At 38.4% G+C, this 17,479-nt stretch overlaps 1 protein-coding gene across 1 annotated transcript in view; it reads right to left on the bottom strand.

The window, feature by feature from the left end:
* Window positions 1-1,745: 1,745 nt before the first annotated feature.
* The window catches only part of LOC105029462 (golgin subfamily A member 7), a 28,558-nt gene continuing 12,824 nt past the window's right edge, over window positions 1,746-17,479 (bottom strand). The window contains exons 3-6 of the mRNA XM_010902832.3: window positions 9,040-9,192; window positions 7,340-7,441; window positions 4,991-5,048; window positions 1,746-3,465 (exon numbers count right to left, since the gene is read on the bottom strand). Of these exons, the coding sequence (XP_010901134.1) occupies window positions 5,007-5,048; window positions 7,340-7,441; window positions 9,040-9,192 (297 nt within the window). The 3' untranslated portion in view covers window positions 1,746-3,465; window positions 4,991-5,006. The remainder of the gene's footprint in view (window positions 3,466-4,990; window positions 5,049-7,339; window positions 7,442-9,039; window positions 9,193-17,479) is intronic.

The raw sequence follows: 17,479 nt of genomic DNA, 5'->3' as shown, positions 1-17,479 counted from the left end.
GGTCAAAGATGGCATTTTTTATGTTATAGAAGCTATGTTGAAGGGTTCACAGTAGTCAGTAAGAGAACAGTTTTCAACATGATAATGTTGTCAACAAAAAGATGGATGAAGGATTTACTTCAACACCCAGGGTCTAGCTTGTAACTCTTTTTGAAATTAGGAATGACGGCAGCAGCTAAATGTTTATAATAAGCGGTTTAACAGGCAGGTCATAAGGGCTGAGATAATAGCCTGAAAGCCTCACTAAAGAAAAGGCCCAGCTGACTTGTAATTGTCCAGCTTATGCAACTCCTTCAGCACATCATTCCCCAGTACTGACTGAAAGGAGAAACAAGGACTGCTCTGACAGATAATTATACAGAGGGCAGGTCCAACAGTGCTGGCAGCAAGGGTGGACTTTGCTATTCAAATGAATAGCCATTCCGAACAGAGTGACTGTTGAACCTCTCAACAAATCTATTTTTTTCAGTTGTGACTGTATTCTCATATTTAAATGCAGTAAGCAGCTGGGATTATACTTTTTTTAATGGATTTTACGGTGTTCCAGATGTTTTTTTGGGTCAGACCCTCTGGGAGTAAATTGGCATTTGTAAAATCATGCCTTTGCTTTCATAACTGCCTGAGTCTACCGTTTCCTTTCTGCTTGATTAATTGCCTATTAGAAGGTTTTTCGAGGCCAAAGCTATACACCAGGGCAGGTATTTACATTGGATGAGTTCAAACTATTCAGGACTAAACAGGGGTTGTAGTAGTTTTGATAAAGACTTTCTTGAGTGTGGCATGTTTATTAGGAATTGTAAGTAGATTTTGTTTTGAGTAGGACCAGGCATCCTCAAAGGAGTTGATAAGTAAATTCTAGACCAGCGTACAAATGCCAGGTCATGTAAGAAGACCTGCATGTTAATGCAGTGCTGTCTATAACTATTTGGACAGTGACACAGGTTTTCTTGTTTTGGGTCAGTACTCCATTACTTTCAGATGCTGCTGTCTGACATTATGAGGAACAAAAATATGACAATGCAACACAATCGTGCCATTATCATACAGAATACATTTACCAGAATAAATTGATCCAAGCCATAACTAAATTATTAGGAATGCCAATATCAACGTATTAAAAGTGTACCAAAATATGAAGTAATTGGGACCATTTTTACACACTTAAGTATACATATTATTATTTAAATAGAACATATATACTGTTTTAATAATTATTATTATACTAAAGTACAACTTAAATGTTTTTAAAAAATACAGTTAAGTATACTTTTTTGAGTAGGCTAACCAGTTATGTTTTTCCCCTATGAATCTATAACTTAAGCACAAAGTAACTGCTTTTATCTCTAATACAAATCATTATAGTATAGAGGCAAAATAATAGACAGAAATAGCTAAGACTAAGTTGTTCTTATGATAACACCAAGTAATAACAAACAGCAGAGAAGGAAAAAGTCTTGAAATTTTGTCTTGACATAACCTACAGTACATGTTATTATAGAAGGGTAATTTGCTGGCCAATGTTGGTTAAACCACTAAACCGACAATAGTCTTGTGGCCAATCTCTGATACAATAGGGCCATCATTTTATATCATGGATGGCAAATCCTTGCATCCATAGCTACTGTATATCTATACATTTGAGATTTATTTAGCCTAATCATTCAGCTTTTCTTAAAACACAGGTCCGAATAATGCATTATTGTTTCAATAAAAAAATCAGCATCATCCAGAAGTAAAGACAATTTATATGTTTGATTTATTATGAATTCACATGTTAAGTAACAGTTTGCAATACAACTTAAAAAGAACACGAAAGGTCCATCAGTTTTCTCATCATCTGTTATGAACAAAATACAATGACATTATATTTACAGAATGATTTGGATTGAGGGTAAATTACTTATTTTCTTGCATTTTAACATGCCCTCAAATTGTTTCATTTAAAATCTATAGATAGCAATTTCTGTAGTGTTAGATCATCTGAAACTTAGCACTAACATGGAGACAAAATCAATTCTACAATGTAACATTCAGAACTAAATAATTCATAATGAAATGCATGTAGATCCACTGAGCAACATTTTAATGTATGTAGATCAACTGAGTAATATTTAACCGTCCTTAATATTCAATATCATCTAAATAAATGTAATCACTCCAATGGTCTTCATTCATAAAACTGACGAGAACAGACAGACTGGTTGTTAAGGAATCATCTTAGGATATTCACTTTCTAACTGCCCAGCTTTTAGAGTTAAGTGAGCACAAGTTAGGATAAGCTACATAAAATGGTTGCTAAGATAGTATTCTGAGATACACCTGACATGAACCCACTGAACTGAATGAGGCAATCTTCAAGGCAACTACAGGCACTGGAGACAAACAAGCGCACTTCTCAGCCTAACTCTTCACTTGAAAACAATCAAATGTGCTTACATAGCTAGACACAGTTTACTCACACACATACACACAAGTCAATCAATGCATGGCTAAATGAACAGTAGTCACCAAACAAACATTTTGCATGGCACTGTTACATTTTAACAAAATAACTATCTGAACACTGAATCAACATGCAAGAATGCAAGCTTAATTGGGCCATTTGGTTTGGTAAAAGCAAACAATCTCTGTACAGGGAAAAAGAGAGAGACTTTGTATAAATACATGACCAAAAATATATTTTAAACAATTAGAAGTCAGGGGATGTATTAAAGTCAGGTGTTATGAATCCTATGTAATCATATTTCACTTGAGATCAACATGTATGACTGTTCGGTATTACAGCACATGCATCATACACATTCATTTGTTTATTGCAAGAACCTTTCTGCACAGTGGGAAATACATAGGTATGTATTGAAAGTATTCCAGAGTTGTAATTTACATAACTACAACAAATAACTAGTCAACTTTCATTGGATGTTGTAACATTTCTCCTGGAAAATGCGAAATTATAGCCATGGTATGAAAAGGACAATGATTTTGGGGCAATGTGTTCTTGGTAAACATAATGCAGCTGTGTAGCAGGATAATACACTGCGCTAGCACAACATGTTACACACCCTCCACATCGCACTCTGTTCAAGAGAAAGCAGAGCGCCGGTTGTCAGTTACCCACATTTTCACATTTTCTGTGCAGGATTAGTTCTCTCCAGTCAGAAGTTGGGTCAAATTAGGATTTGACGTCTGTAATACTGTGTATGAGAGTAAACAATTTAAACATGCCTTAGAGTAGTGGAGTACAGAGCAGTTAAAGGGAGTAGAGCACAGGACAGATTGTAGCAACGCAGTACTCAGAATGTAGATTCCTGGATGGGAGACAAGAGAGCTGGTATGTTGTTTGGACAGTTAGAGGTTCAGGTGGTCCTCAGTCTGGTGTTTTGGAGGACCTTCTCACGCAGGAACAGATGATGCGGAACCAAGCAGAGATCCAGATAGAACCAGCCCAACAAAGCTCCAACCCATCTGACAAAACGAAAATAAAGTTAGTGAGACAAAAAGCCCACTAAAAAGCAGATTCAGTGAAGAGAAATTGGCCAGCATGTTGCAGATAAACTTCAGTTAAGGTTTTTCCTTTTTTGGGGATATGACCAAACTAATGTCACAGTTACTGTAGCTTACTACTCTAATCTCTGTGTTTCTAAACACATGCTAGACTACACCATCGCACAACCACATCTCACAATGCACAACCATGTGCACTATTTATTACATCAACTTTAGTTGGATCACAGCTGTATGTTTTTCATAGTTGTTCTTCATCTTGTGTTCAGACAATCACAAGTGAAAGCATTTCCAATTTCCAAATACTTTTTTTCAGGTCAATACATTCCAGGTGCCTGCTCTTTAAAGCGATGTGTTGGCAGATTGGCAGGAGGAAAAGCCAGGACAACATGCAGGGGCAAAGGGTCTGCTCCCTAAGCGTATGCACTGTGGTGGAGAACAAGCAGCAGGGGGAGATGGACTTGGCGCAGTCGTCTGTTAATGACTCATTTTGAAGCCATTAACAGCTAAAAGTCTGTTTTTCTACACCACGCTCTGGAGAAATTACACCGGAAGATCATTCATCACACACTTCATCCCACACGGTGAAATTCCCTGGCAGGTCCACTGAGGTTCGCCATCAGGGCCTTCTGCTATAGAAGCAACACAGAGCATGCAGCAAAACCTTGGGCCTTTCCAGTGGGCTTGCTGCCTGGACTGGAGGACCAAATGCCTAAATGACTGGATGACTGCTGCATGCAAGAGTGGGTTATCTTTTTTTCTGACTATGGCAACAGTCCAACAGACTCCTCTCTCAGCAGCTATGTGTTAAAGAGCAGTTCACATTCCTCATACATACATGTATACAATATGTGCAGAAGTGCCAGGCAGAGAAGAATAACCCCTGTATGCACATTGTTCCACTAGACCAGGCTGAAACAACAATGAACAAATAGGGCCAAATTCCCCAGCTGATCCATTAAGAACGGTCACTCTTTATACACGCAGAACATTCCCAGAGACAGTTTATTTGAAGTGTTTGTTGAAAAATATCAAGTTGAGACATTGTTAAGAGTTAGTGAACAGTTTTGCAGTGTGACACTTGTTGAAAATGGTTGAGATTGGAATAGGGAAATTATGTTCTTTGTCATGCAATAACTTACACAAGAAAGACGTACAGTATGTGCTGGAGTGAGGCTAATAGATTCAAGACAGGATATATAGTGCTCTGGAAATTCTTTGGGATAAAAACCTTGTGCTGTCTGCCAGTATTTCTTTTTTTAACTTTGCAATGTTTAAAACTTAAAAAAAAAATTGCAGTGATACTTAACAGGAAATCATATGTTTTTCAGTCTTTATACTTTTAGATTTCAACTGTTGAGCTGGTTTTTATGGTACAGTATTTTGTCTACCTCAGATGTATTTTGTCTACCTCAGATGCTACATAGTAGTTAATACTTGAAAAAATAAACACCAGTGAATATATGGTGTGTTACATGAAACTCACCATAATATTGCTGATTTTATCTTCCCAGGCTTCGGTCTTCAAAGATGGTTATTTCAACCTAGATGATGTTTAGTTAAAGAAGTGTGTTTGGAGGACAATGCAAACTCCCTCTAAAGACACTAAATGCTATTTGGGCAGCAATAGTCAAGACAACATTTGGGCAGCAATAGTCAAGACAACAAATGAGACCTCGAAAACTTTGTTTGGGTGCGTTGAAAGGACAAGGAGGGAAAACAGAGCAGGTGTGACATTCCTGTCAATCTCCACCCTGCTATCCCAGATGCAACCAGGCCAAAATCAGCAGCTCCCGACTGCTGGAGAAATAATCCAGGTCACCATAAAGACAAGGTCCGATTTCCAAATGGCACACTATTCTCTGTATAGTGCACTACCTCTGACCAGAGAGACATAGGGATACAGTAGGAGAGCCTTAGCTGCAAGCAATTTCAGTCATGTTTCACTGCCTGCCACAGTACAATTCATTTAAATGTTGAGAAGGTCCTTCAGCCTTGAAACCACACACTTTTGCACCCTCGTTGTTTTTGCAGATGCAGTTATCTTATCTGGTCTTATTTAAGGGTGACACATTAATTGTAATTCTGGAAACATTTTAGAAAAATTGCCAGTTTTTTGACAAATACAATGCAGAATAGTGCCCATTAACGACTAAAGGCTTGATGCTGCCAAGATTATAGATGCATGGTCCGTTCAAATCAAACGATCCAAGAGAATGGTGAGTTCTTGTTTAGTACTAAACGTCATCCACCTTACAATCTCGTCAACCACCTTAAAAAAATAAGAAAGATAAAAAGGCAAACCTGAGTGAACAAATCACAAAATGTGTATGCTTATCCCCCTCACCCACAAACACACACACACAAAAGAAGGCACAACTCTTCTCAAAGCCAAAACAAATGCTGCCAAAACCCATTCTTCTTATCAAAGATAATGTTGAGAAACCGGTAAATAACCATATTTATATGAACATCGTGAAGCGAAATGAGGCTGCGACACTAGCCATAATGCTAAATCTTCTCTAATACCACTGACTTTTGTTTAGCAAGTATGTAACTTCATTCATCATTAATGAGAGAACCCTAAATTGATAAAATTGCAACATATACAAGATGTACAACAATATGTCTATTTCTGTATGCAAAGTGATAAAATCATGTCAGACTTTTCTTTCTGGTATGACATCCCTTAAACAGCCTTTTCAGGGCTATTGTTAAAACCCGGATGCCCAGTAATTCTTTGCAAATTTCTCAGGACTACTTTTTTGTGATTCTCAGGAAAATATGAAATCCTGGCCAACAACCATATTGTGCACGAACGCGTCCAATCTACCACAAGGAGTCGCTAATGTCCTGTCCAACATCCACCAGTCCACCCAGGTGGTGCTAAGCCAATTTGTGCTGGAACGAGGACTTAAACAACTGGCCACAGTAATGCAGCTGTACTGCAAGGCAGGGACTAACAACACTGTTCCACACGGGGGCCCTCTATTTTGGGGGCCCTCACATATTTAAAATACAGGGTCTTTAGAAAATAGTCAGACCGAATTCTATTTGATAAGACTTAATCCATCAATCTACACACAAAACAGCATAAAAAGAAAGCAAAAACCTGTTTTAAGAAATGTGTGCCAATTACTGTTAATACCTAACTGAAATAAGTGTATCAGTTTCAAATAGCAACAACGGCAATTCTTGAGCTGTACAGTTTACTAGAATTTTTGTTATATACAGCTCCGGAAAAAATTAAGAGACCACTGCACCTTTTTCTTTCCTTTCCAGAAACGTCAAAAAGTTTTGAGTGAGGAACAGAAGGGTCTCTTTATTTTTTCCGGTAAAAGCAGGTTTACCATTATGCAGAAAAGTTAAAATCTGGGGCATGGATCACTTTATTAAGCTTTTCTAATCATCTCTATATGTTTGTTAAGGTATGCTGGACTAGTTTATTTGAAGTGAGTTAAGAGTGTCTATGTTGGATTCGGCTGAAATAAATTCTCTCTAAACTTTCTTCTTGTCTTAATTATTTGAAAAGGAAATAAACCTGTTCAAGTGCCCTTGTATGGAACATTTAGATACAGGTATTGAAAAAAGGCAGAATACATTCCTGATGTTGTAATACTAAATAAACATATGCCTACCAGAATCCAAGACTGTTTAGCTTCACAGCACATACTGATGCTGCTTCTGAATTAGCATGCTACATCCTGTATAGTGCATATCTTTAGAAGGTAGTGGCCTTTATACTGAACCATTAGACATGTAGATAGAGCATTAGGCTCTTTTTAGAAATGCACACATTGCTTTAATGGCTATTCAACGTCTTTGTGAAGGATACAACTCTGAGGCCTCTCTCAATAGGGTCAGTGAGAAGAAGACCTCGTGGCGCGTAGATCTTGTCGTTCTGCTCCTGGATGAATTTAGCGATCTTCTTCAAAACCTGTAAAGAGATCATTCTCTTAATTGTCTTCCAATTTGACATTACAGTATTCCCCCAGCAATCCACAGTTCCACATTCGTGAACTCAAGTATCCGCAAACGTTTTTCAGGAAGTCCGAAATTCTGAAACGCGCTAATTGCAGCCATCCAAGTGTCGATCTGGTTAATTGCATGAAGTCTTTCTATTAAAAAAAACATAAAAACACAATCTGTCGCCGTTTATAGTGACATGTTGAAAGACATAAAGAAACAGCGATCTCAGTGGCCAATCACAATGTTTTTACAATATTATCGTACAATAAGACCATGGAAAGGGTAATGGGGCATTTTGTGTAGGGTAACTGGTGTAATGGGGAATTGTGTGTAGGGTAACTGGGGTAATGGGGCATGTTGTGTAGGGTAACTGGGGTAATGGGGCATGTTGTGTAGGGTAACTGGGGCATGTTGTGTAGGGTAACTGGGGTAATGGGGAATTTTGTGTAGGGTAACTGGGGTAATGGGGCATGTTGTGTAGGGTAATTGGGGTAATGGGGCATGTTGTGTAGGGTAACTGGGTGTTAGGGAATGATTTTTAAGGGTGCGTCACTTATCCGCGATTTTCCACATCCACGAGGATTGGCAGAACCGATCCCTCACGGATACGGGGGATGTACTGTACTTTATAATTTTTTAAGTACCAGACACCTACTAAGTCAAGGGTATTCAGTTTAAACATTTTCCACATTGTAGAATAAAAGTCAAACTATGAAATAACACGGAATCATGTAGCAACTAAAAGTGTTATACACCTTAAATTTCATATTTCATATTGTAGATTCTTAGAAGTAGCCGCCCTTTGCTTTGATGACATCTTTGCATGCTCTTTACATTCTCTCAACCAGCTTTATGAGGTAGGCCCTTTCAGGAACTCTCAATTTGGTTAGCATCGTTATCTGGAACATCATAATTGTTGATTAGCAAAATCAAGAACATTTTACAAAATCTATGACCATTGACCAGTTTGATTGTTTGCTTTTTGCTTGGTGACATAGCAAATATAATTTTGGGGGACATCTGACTATGTTTGTAATCCAGTTTTGTGGTTCTAATCAATGAAAATGCAAATTCCTGCAAAATAAGTGAAAAGTAGACAACCCAGGTAGGCGCCTCAATGTTAAAAGATCCGGGCCTGAATTAGGAACCACACCATTTTAATTGTCAATGTTGCATAGGTATGATTGGTAATACAATAAACCAATACGTTGTCTTGGTAGTACATATTTGTTTCAAATACAGTTTGAAATATACATACTTAATAAATAGCATCGCTATATGCTCACTTGTTGTAAAATGAAAACATACATCATACTTCAGAAGGAAATGAACATATATGATTTAAATATGATTTAATGGGACAAAAGCTGGGTCATTTCGTCGTTAAGTTATTTGTGGGGTTAAAAAAAATCTTCTATGTTCCCCGGCTTTCCAGAAATCCTGGTTGGAGGATTTCCTTCAGACTCCAGCAATCTTTTGACCAACTTTTTCGGAAAACCTAGAAATATGAGGAAAATAACCAGAATTTTGAAACTGTGGTTTTGTGGATAAATGAAGCTCTCTCACCTTCTCGTAGTGTGTCTCCATACAAAGGAAGATTGTATACGCAGTGAGGCAGGCCAGACAACCCTCCAAATAAGATGAGCCTCCCAGCTTCTCTGCTTCAGCATACAGGTTGTTCAACGTCCTCACAGTCTCCTCAAACTGCTGCTTATCAATCTGTAACACAAACAGGACAAATCAAATTGTCTCAAATGGCACCCTATTCTCTGTATTGGGCACAACTTTTGACCAGTGCTCCGGACACTGGAAGAACTACATCATGGGCCACTGTGTAAACTAGGCCCCCTAGCCAGTCTATGATGTAGTAAACTTTAAGGTACCCGACCCAATGTTTCACATTGTGGAGCAGGGGGCAAAATGCATACAATGGAGCAATGTGTACAGTTGTAGACAAGACTGGTGTACAATGGCATGGAATCCTGCCTGCAAAAAATGTAGGGAGCCTAGCATGCATGACTCCAATTCCCTGTCTGTAAATATCTAAGCATACAGGGTCTTTATGTAGGGGGGCCATGCAAATCTTGACTTAGTCCATATGAGCCCCAGTGCAATTGAAGTGCTTGCACTGCACGACCTTACACCCTGGCTAAAAAAGTAAACCGCATGCTTCTTTGTTTTGTTTGCTAATGGTTTTGCTAGTGGTTTTGAACATGTGAAAACGAGGGCGTTTGCTCTTATAATGCTTCAAACAACATTCTTTCGAAAACTACAACCCAGGGACATTAACGGGCAATGAGCTTATAGTAGCCATATATGGCTTTACCGAGAGGAAGAAACTCACGTCACTGCCGTCTCTGCCGCAGTTCATCAATCACGATAAACAGGCTGACTTCGGGTCCTAGACATTGAGTTGCCTCAACGAAATATGTTGTGTGCCTGAACACCCGGAAAGAAGACTGAAATGACCCCATTCACCACAAACTGTCCTCATAATACACAGAACACAGCATTTCAAATGGGAAGCATGCTGTCAAAACGACAAACCATACAAAAACCCTAAGGCTCTGGTCAAATGTTTTACACTATAAATTGGGAATAGTGTGGGTGACATTTGGAAAGCAGCCAGAGAGAACACAAATAAAAACAACAAATTTGTTCTTTAAAGATAATACACAAAGCAAGATCTACGTGAATGCATTAAATCAATGTAGTAACCAGGAGACATTCTATTTTATGTCTTGACATAATGTTAGATGCTTTGGCTAAGTGTTCACTGCAAGGTTTCACTTTATACCCAAGTAGGATACACCAAAACCACTAGCGAGGAATCTCTCCTTATTGACGGCCAGAAACGACCCTGCTGTGTGTATATATAAACGTTCTCAAGGTTTCCATCAAACGTGTGATGATAGGTTTAGTGTTGCTGACAGAGAGATGCAATGTGGCTCTGACAGTGTTGAAGCAATTATACTCCCTAATTACGAACAGAGTGGAACTAGGCCTGGCTAGCATTAACATTCAGTCATCACATCAGGTCAGGCCAGCTCCGGGGAAGGGAGGCCAAGGGGTGTTAGACCACTTTTAGTAGTGAAGAGTTTTAGCTGAGTGTCGGCACAAGTCTCCACTCGTCTTCCAAGCAGGCCCATTTGATAGTGAGGCTGCATCCCAAAAGGAACCCTATGCTTTATAGAGTGGACTACATTTGACCCGGGCCTATAAAGATTGGGCCCTAGTGTAAAGCTGTGCACTTCATAGGGAAAAGGTTGGCACTTGGGAGACAGCCGGAGAGTGGACTGGAGATTGGCCTGCCGACCAGACCAGACGAGGCAAGCAGCCAGGCCTCCTGGGCCTCTGAACAACCTCCAAAGTTATGCTCCCATGTGCCCAAGGAATGTAACAACAGGCTCCAGCAGATCAGTGGTCTTAGGCATGCTTGGTGCCCGCCGTGAGAAGTCTTTGTTCTCCCTTTAATTTCCCATCTAATGGCTGGGATTCAAACCACATTTCTACTTGATCTGAACATCTTTCCATTACGTTAGATCAAGTAATTTAAACAATTGAAAAATATGGATGTGCACTGCAGACAGACTTCAGGAGATGTGTGCTGCGTGAGTAGTGTCTGAGCATAGATACCATCTTAAACAACGTCTTTACCCTACTGTGTGTCAAGCGATCTACTGAAGCTCTGGGAATGTGAAGAAAGAAAACAGGGAAAGGTCAACATGTGTAAATGGGATGTGGAGAAAGTTTGACAGCATTAACAATATATTTCATTGTCCCTGGATGGTCTGGCTAGTTATCTGCCAAATATACTAAAAGCTTAGAGATTTTCCAGACATTTGCTAAGACTTCCAACAGAAAATAACATGTATTATTGAAAAACAATAACTCACTATTCTTAAAGGGTTAGGTCAACCAAATTGCAAAATAAGACACATGCCTTCCTAACCCATTAAGCCATCAATGGACTAGGTAAAACAGCAATCTATAACTGCCAGGAAATTCACTGATGTGTCACCTGAAGTATAACCTGCCAGGTCATTCTGTTGTTAACACAATGCCAATGTAAACTGTCCTTAAATTGGACACACAGGAGGATAAGAACCTAGTTAGCAAATCTTGCGGCTGCACTGTGAAACAGTACCTTAGGTAAATATCTCAAATTGAGGCTAAGCTCAAAGTCACATAAAGATTATTTAAACCTAATGCACAAAACTAAATATCGGTTTCATGACTCGGTTCCATGACCATGGGATAGTCCACCAAAAGAAAAGCCACAAATGCATTTAAAAAACAGTGGTAACCAAGTTGTCTGTTGACGTAAACACTGAGATCATGACGAATAATGTAAATCCTTTTTCAATTTACATACGATCTACAAACCAACAATAATAAACCGAGAAACCAATGGATAACATTTTTAAAAAGCTGTCAATGCCTTGCTCCAAAAACCCTTTATAACATGGCCGTTGTAGCAGTGTTCAGATTAAACCAATCCCATTCAAAATCATGCACTATGTTAATGTCCTGACATTAACTGGAGTGATTCTTTTGAGCCTTAAATATAATCAGCTGTCCATGTTGGATTTCTCTGAAGGTTTCATGGTTGAATACTGCAGATAGCCATGGTCCACAAGGATATACAGGATCTTATTGTTGAATGGTACAGATCAGGAGAGGGATAATAAAATAATTTTGAAGGCAATACAGGTATAACTGAACACTATGAAGACCCTCATTAACAAGAGGAGGTAAGATGACACCAGTAGGACATTGAAAAGTTCATGGAATCCCTCCAAAATGTATTTAAAGCTCATCAGAGGCTAAGAGGCCACCAACAACCTTAAAGGAGCTACAGGACTTTCTAGCAGGAACTGGGCGCTCACTGCATATTAAAACTACTCAAGTATTCTCCACAAGTCTGAACTGTGGGTAGGGTGGCAAGATGGAAGCAATGTTTTACATAAAAAACCATAAAAGCCAGTATAACTTTTCCAAGAAGACATTCAATCTCCAAAATCCATGTGGGAAAATGTGTTTTTGGCCTTAATTCAAAAAGATGTTTGGTGCAAAGCCAACATGACAACACTCAAAGTACACAGTACCTACAGTCAAGGCGTATCATGCTATGGGGCTGCTTCTCTTCAGCGGGAGCAGGGGCTCTGGTCAGGGTTCAGGGGATAATGAATAGCTCAAAATATCATGATATTTTGGCAGGAACCCTGCTACCCTCTGCCAGAAAGCTCAAGTTGAAGAATTTAATCTTTTAACATGACAACTAACTGAACTAAACCCAAAATCAACTAAGGAATGGCTTGCAAAAAGGCCAGACCTCAATCTTATGAAAAATCTGGTGATCTATAAAAGACTGCACAGGAGATTTTACTGAGCTTGAACACTTCTACAAGAGTGGGAAAATATTTCAAATTCCAGGTGTGTTATCTTTAACATTTTATTAAAAGTGTAAAACAATCTGTCTAGATCAGTCTTGATTTCAGACCTTTCATCAACAAAAGCTGCATTTTCAATAAGGTTGTTTAGTCTTTTATATCTACTGTAGGGAAAATAAAATACATGTACTGTAGTCAAATATTGTCCATTGACTGGGTACAGGGTAAGGAAAACAATATATACATTTAGAAAGTTGAGTTAACTATCCCTTTAAAGAGATGGAAATTATCAACAGACCCTGATCTGGTCCAGATAGAAAAGAGCATGAATCCAAAGTTGAATAAAACTGGAATTGATAAATTATGTCTCTTGAGATAAAATAAATATAGTCTTGACAAGTTGAAATAAATGACTGTATAAAAAAAAAAAAACAGAAGCTCACTTGCCTATGATATACAGATATAGCAATGGGAGAAATGTTGGAAAGAACATTTTAGAAATGTTTTATTATGAGGCACTGTAGCTGTGGATGGGCTCCCTGCGGAGTAACACACTATATTTCTTTAGCAGTGGTATGTGTAGTGCATCCTACAGGAAAACAAGTGTGTTAAAGAGAGACCACCCAATCAAGAGGGAAGTTCCATTAAACCACAAAGCTGTGTTGTAAAGCTACTCGTTTCATGTGGCACATGCATGGCAACCAAAACAAAAACGTTTTGTCCTGTGAACTCTGCTCTAACCATTTAGCTAGCTGCACATTCTTTAATGTGGGCATGGAGAAGGAGTCGTCTGTTTATCCTCATGGACCTGCTTCACTCCATTCCCTGGATCATTACCAAATCCTGTTTTTCAAACCAGTTTCTGCTCTCAAGCGTGACAGTTCAAATGAGGATAAAGGCCAGATCAGTGAAGAGTACACTGGATTCGTCAGTCAGCTGTACTTGAGGTGTACTGCTCCTAGCTTTTGACTAAACCCAAAAGGCTCTCAGTAATAACAGAAGAAATATCTGGACACAGGACAGAAACAGGGTAAACAACTTAAAATCGAATCTACAATACTGTACGTTTTGAAGATCACAGGCCGTATTAGGGAACTGGCTAATGGATACAATGTTAAAAAAAAAAACAGTAAAGCCGATAAAATAAGAAACTTCTAAATTTAAATTCAATTTAAAATGCAGCAACTCAACAACATGTAGGTGTACACCTATAGGCAGGGGTGTAGGTTTGATTTCAAAGGGGGGACAAACACTGGTGTAGCGTGGTGATGCCGTCCTGCAAGCTGTCCTTACATGGATATGTGATATGTGATCCACATGTACATTTTGTCTGCACTGTACTTGAATTTCACAACTTCACCTCCCAAACTCCACCACAACCCTCCGGCGTGACTACACTGATTGACTCAACATCCTTCTGGTTCTGCTAACAAATATGAACATTAAGATATGGGCTACACATAACTAATTTTATTTAAGTTATTAACCTTTAAAGACAACATTTCACCTCAGCTCCACGGTTGACCTTTTCTCCCTGGCTGTCTGATCCTGCTATGACAAGGACCTTCTCACGGTCACCATCTGATCCTGCTAAAATGCAGGACTTAATATGACATGAACAACTTGAGCTACATTGACGCCTGCAGAACCAGAAGGCAATGTTTGATCTATAAGACCCACATTAGGTTGAAATGTCAAATGCAGCTACTAATGCTGGGAATTACAACGACGACGACACAAAATGCCATTTTCAAAAAGTGTGGGAGACTTCTCCCACTCATCTATAATGAAACCTACGCCCCTGGCTATAGGCTGGCTAGGTTAAACTCGAACTGGTCCCAGATGGTTACCATTAATTGCGATTGTTGCTGAGGAGAGAGAAAATATAATCCATAGATGGTAGTTTCCATTCAAGTCTATTCAGCCACTATTTCATAGCCATTGTTATTGTGACCATGAGTTTAACAATTAAATTGGTTCCAAAATACTTCAAAACGTTTCCAAAACCCTTCAAGGATGTTTCAAAGGCCTTATATGGATTATATGTTTACGGCCACAACTCAAAAGCTGTTCTATATTTACAGTGGCTCTCAAAAGTATTCACCCCCTGGACTTGAAAAATGTCTCTGTCCAGATGTGCAAAGCTGGTAGAGACTAACCCAAATAAACGTATCGTTGTAATTGCTATTGCACATACCAAACACTGACTAAAGTGGAGGAATACTCATGCAATCAATTATTTTATATACTTGCAGTAAAATTTGTAAGTATTGAAATTCATAATTTTGAAAAACTATTTCTCTACAAAATATTCTGTAATGGAATTACCAGTGAAAAATAAAACAAATATACTTTCATTAAATAAGTATTTGAATCCATACAGTACCTATAATAATTTGCATGAATTCATACAGCACCTTTGGGGGATGATTATATCTGTGACGCTTCTTGGGTAAGTCTCTAAAAACCTTGCACACCTGAATTGTGCAATTATTTCTCCATTATTCTTTCCAAAAATCTTCACACTCCATAATAATGTTTGGGATTTTGGCTAGAAAGCATTGGGCTTACTGCACTGAAATTTCATTCTAGCTTACAGATGTTAATATTATTTCACAAAAGGTCTGTTCATTTTGACAAATCTGACTTCTTAACTGATTTAGACTTCAATAAAAAAAAAAAAACAGGTAGTGTGGGTTCAGTAACCCAAAGAAAAATCTCTTTGTGCCTGACATTAACTTAGCTGCTGCCTGCCGCTTCATTAACCCTGTAGCCTTATAGACCTAACGGAGTAAACACATATTATACACAAATAAGCTGTTTAATACACACCACTTTAGCAATAGTTTATAAACTTCAGCTTAATGTGAACTGAAACAGCAGTTACTGTTCATATGCCATATTTCACATATGAACCTATGTGCTGTCCAATTTAGTTGCCTGGATGTGCTTAAGCTAACCACAGCCAAACACAACCAATTCAAATTGTCTACATGGTCCAAAAACCTGTCATGTTTTAATACTAAACTGCATAAACATGCTGTTTTTACTTGCTTATTTTACATTTCTGGTTTTGAGCTAGGCTGCATTCTTGAAAGATGTTTTTAATTAAAATTATGTTTTGTTTGGTAGCCATTTCTGAAAAAAAGTAAACAAAAACATCCTTAAAATTAAATAGTTGCAAAATCTAGAAACACCCAGGACGCCGCTGAAGGAAAGCCAACGGCAAGTTGTTAGAGCTATGCAAACTGTGTTAGCAATGTATCCAGACATCCAGGTCCTTCCATTCATGCAAAATATTTGACAGATATTTTAAAATACTACCTTGACATATTTATGTCCAAAGTCAATGGCAATACCTGTCAAATGAGTTTGGAGAGCTGCATGATCTCTTTCACTGTCCAGATTATTCTACACTGTATAACACCAGCCAAGAAAAGACTAACTAACTAGCTTAATAGTTGATCTCTTAAAAAGCTGGCTAATGTTGTAATTCCCAGCATTAGTAGCTGCATTTGACATTTCAACCTAATGTGGGTCTTATAGATCAAACATTGCCTTCTGGTTCTGCAGGCGTCAATGTAGCTCAAGTTGTTCATGTTATATTAAGTCCTGCATTTTAGCAGGATCAGATGGTGACCGTGAGAAGGTCCTTGTCATAGCAGGATCAGACAGCCAGGGAGAAAAGGTCAACCGTGGAGCTGAGGTGAAATGTTGTCTTTAAAGGTGAATAACTTAGTTATGTGTAGCCCATATCTTAATGTTCATATTTGTTAGCAGAACCAGAAGGATGTTGAGTCAATCAGTGTAGTCACGCCGGAGGGTTGTGGTGGAGTTTGGGAGGAGAAGTTGTGAAATTCAAGTACAGTGCAGACAAAATGTACATGTGGATCACATATATCACATATCCATGTAAGGACAGCTTGCAGGACGGCATCACCACGCTACACCAGTGTTTGTCCCCCTCACATTTGAAATCAAACCTATGCCCCTGCCTATAGCTGTACACCTACATGTTGTTGATTTGCTGCATTTTAAATTGAATTTAATTTTAGAAATGTCTTATTTTAAAAAGTGTATAATTTCACTGTCCAGATCATTCTACACTTACAACCAATCCAGTAGATATGTATGTTCGACTACCTCCAGAATATCTCATTAACATGTGTATTTAAATCGTATTATGTTAAAAAAAAAACATGATCACAATATTTTAGAAGACGCTGTGCATGCACATAGGCATTTTGTAGTACAACCTTGTTTCCAAAAAAGTTGCAAATAAAAAAAGAATGCAATGATGTGCAAATAATGTAATCCCTATATTGAATAGACAATAGTACAAAGACAACATATCAAATGTTGAAACAGAATTTTTCTTTTTTTTGGGAAAAATACATGCCCATTTTGAATTTGATACCAGTAACACATTTAAAAAAAATTGGGACAGGGGCATGTTTACAAATGTGTTGCATCATCTCTCCTTTTAACTACATTTAGCATTTGGGAACTGAGGAGACCAATTGCTGTAGTTTTGAATGTGAAATGTTTTCCCATTATTGCTTGATATAAGATTTGATATGAGCTGCTCAAATGTCCAGGGTCTCCTTAGTCTT

This window comes from Esox lucius, chromosome 13 (genome assembly GCF_011004845.1).
Source record: "Esox lucius isolate fEsoLuc1 chromosome 13, fEsoLuc1.pri, whole genome shotgun sequence".
Classification (NCBI taxonomy): Eukaryota; Metazoa; Chordata; class Actinopteri; order Esociformes; family Esocidae; genus Esox; species Esox lucius.
This window is presented reverse-complemented; position numbering and strand designations above follow the sequence as displayed.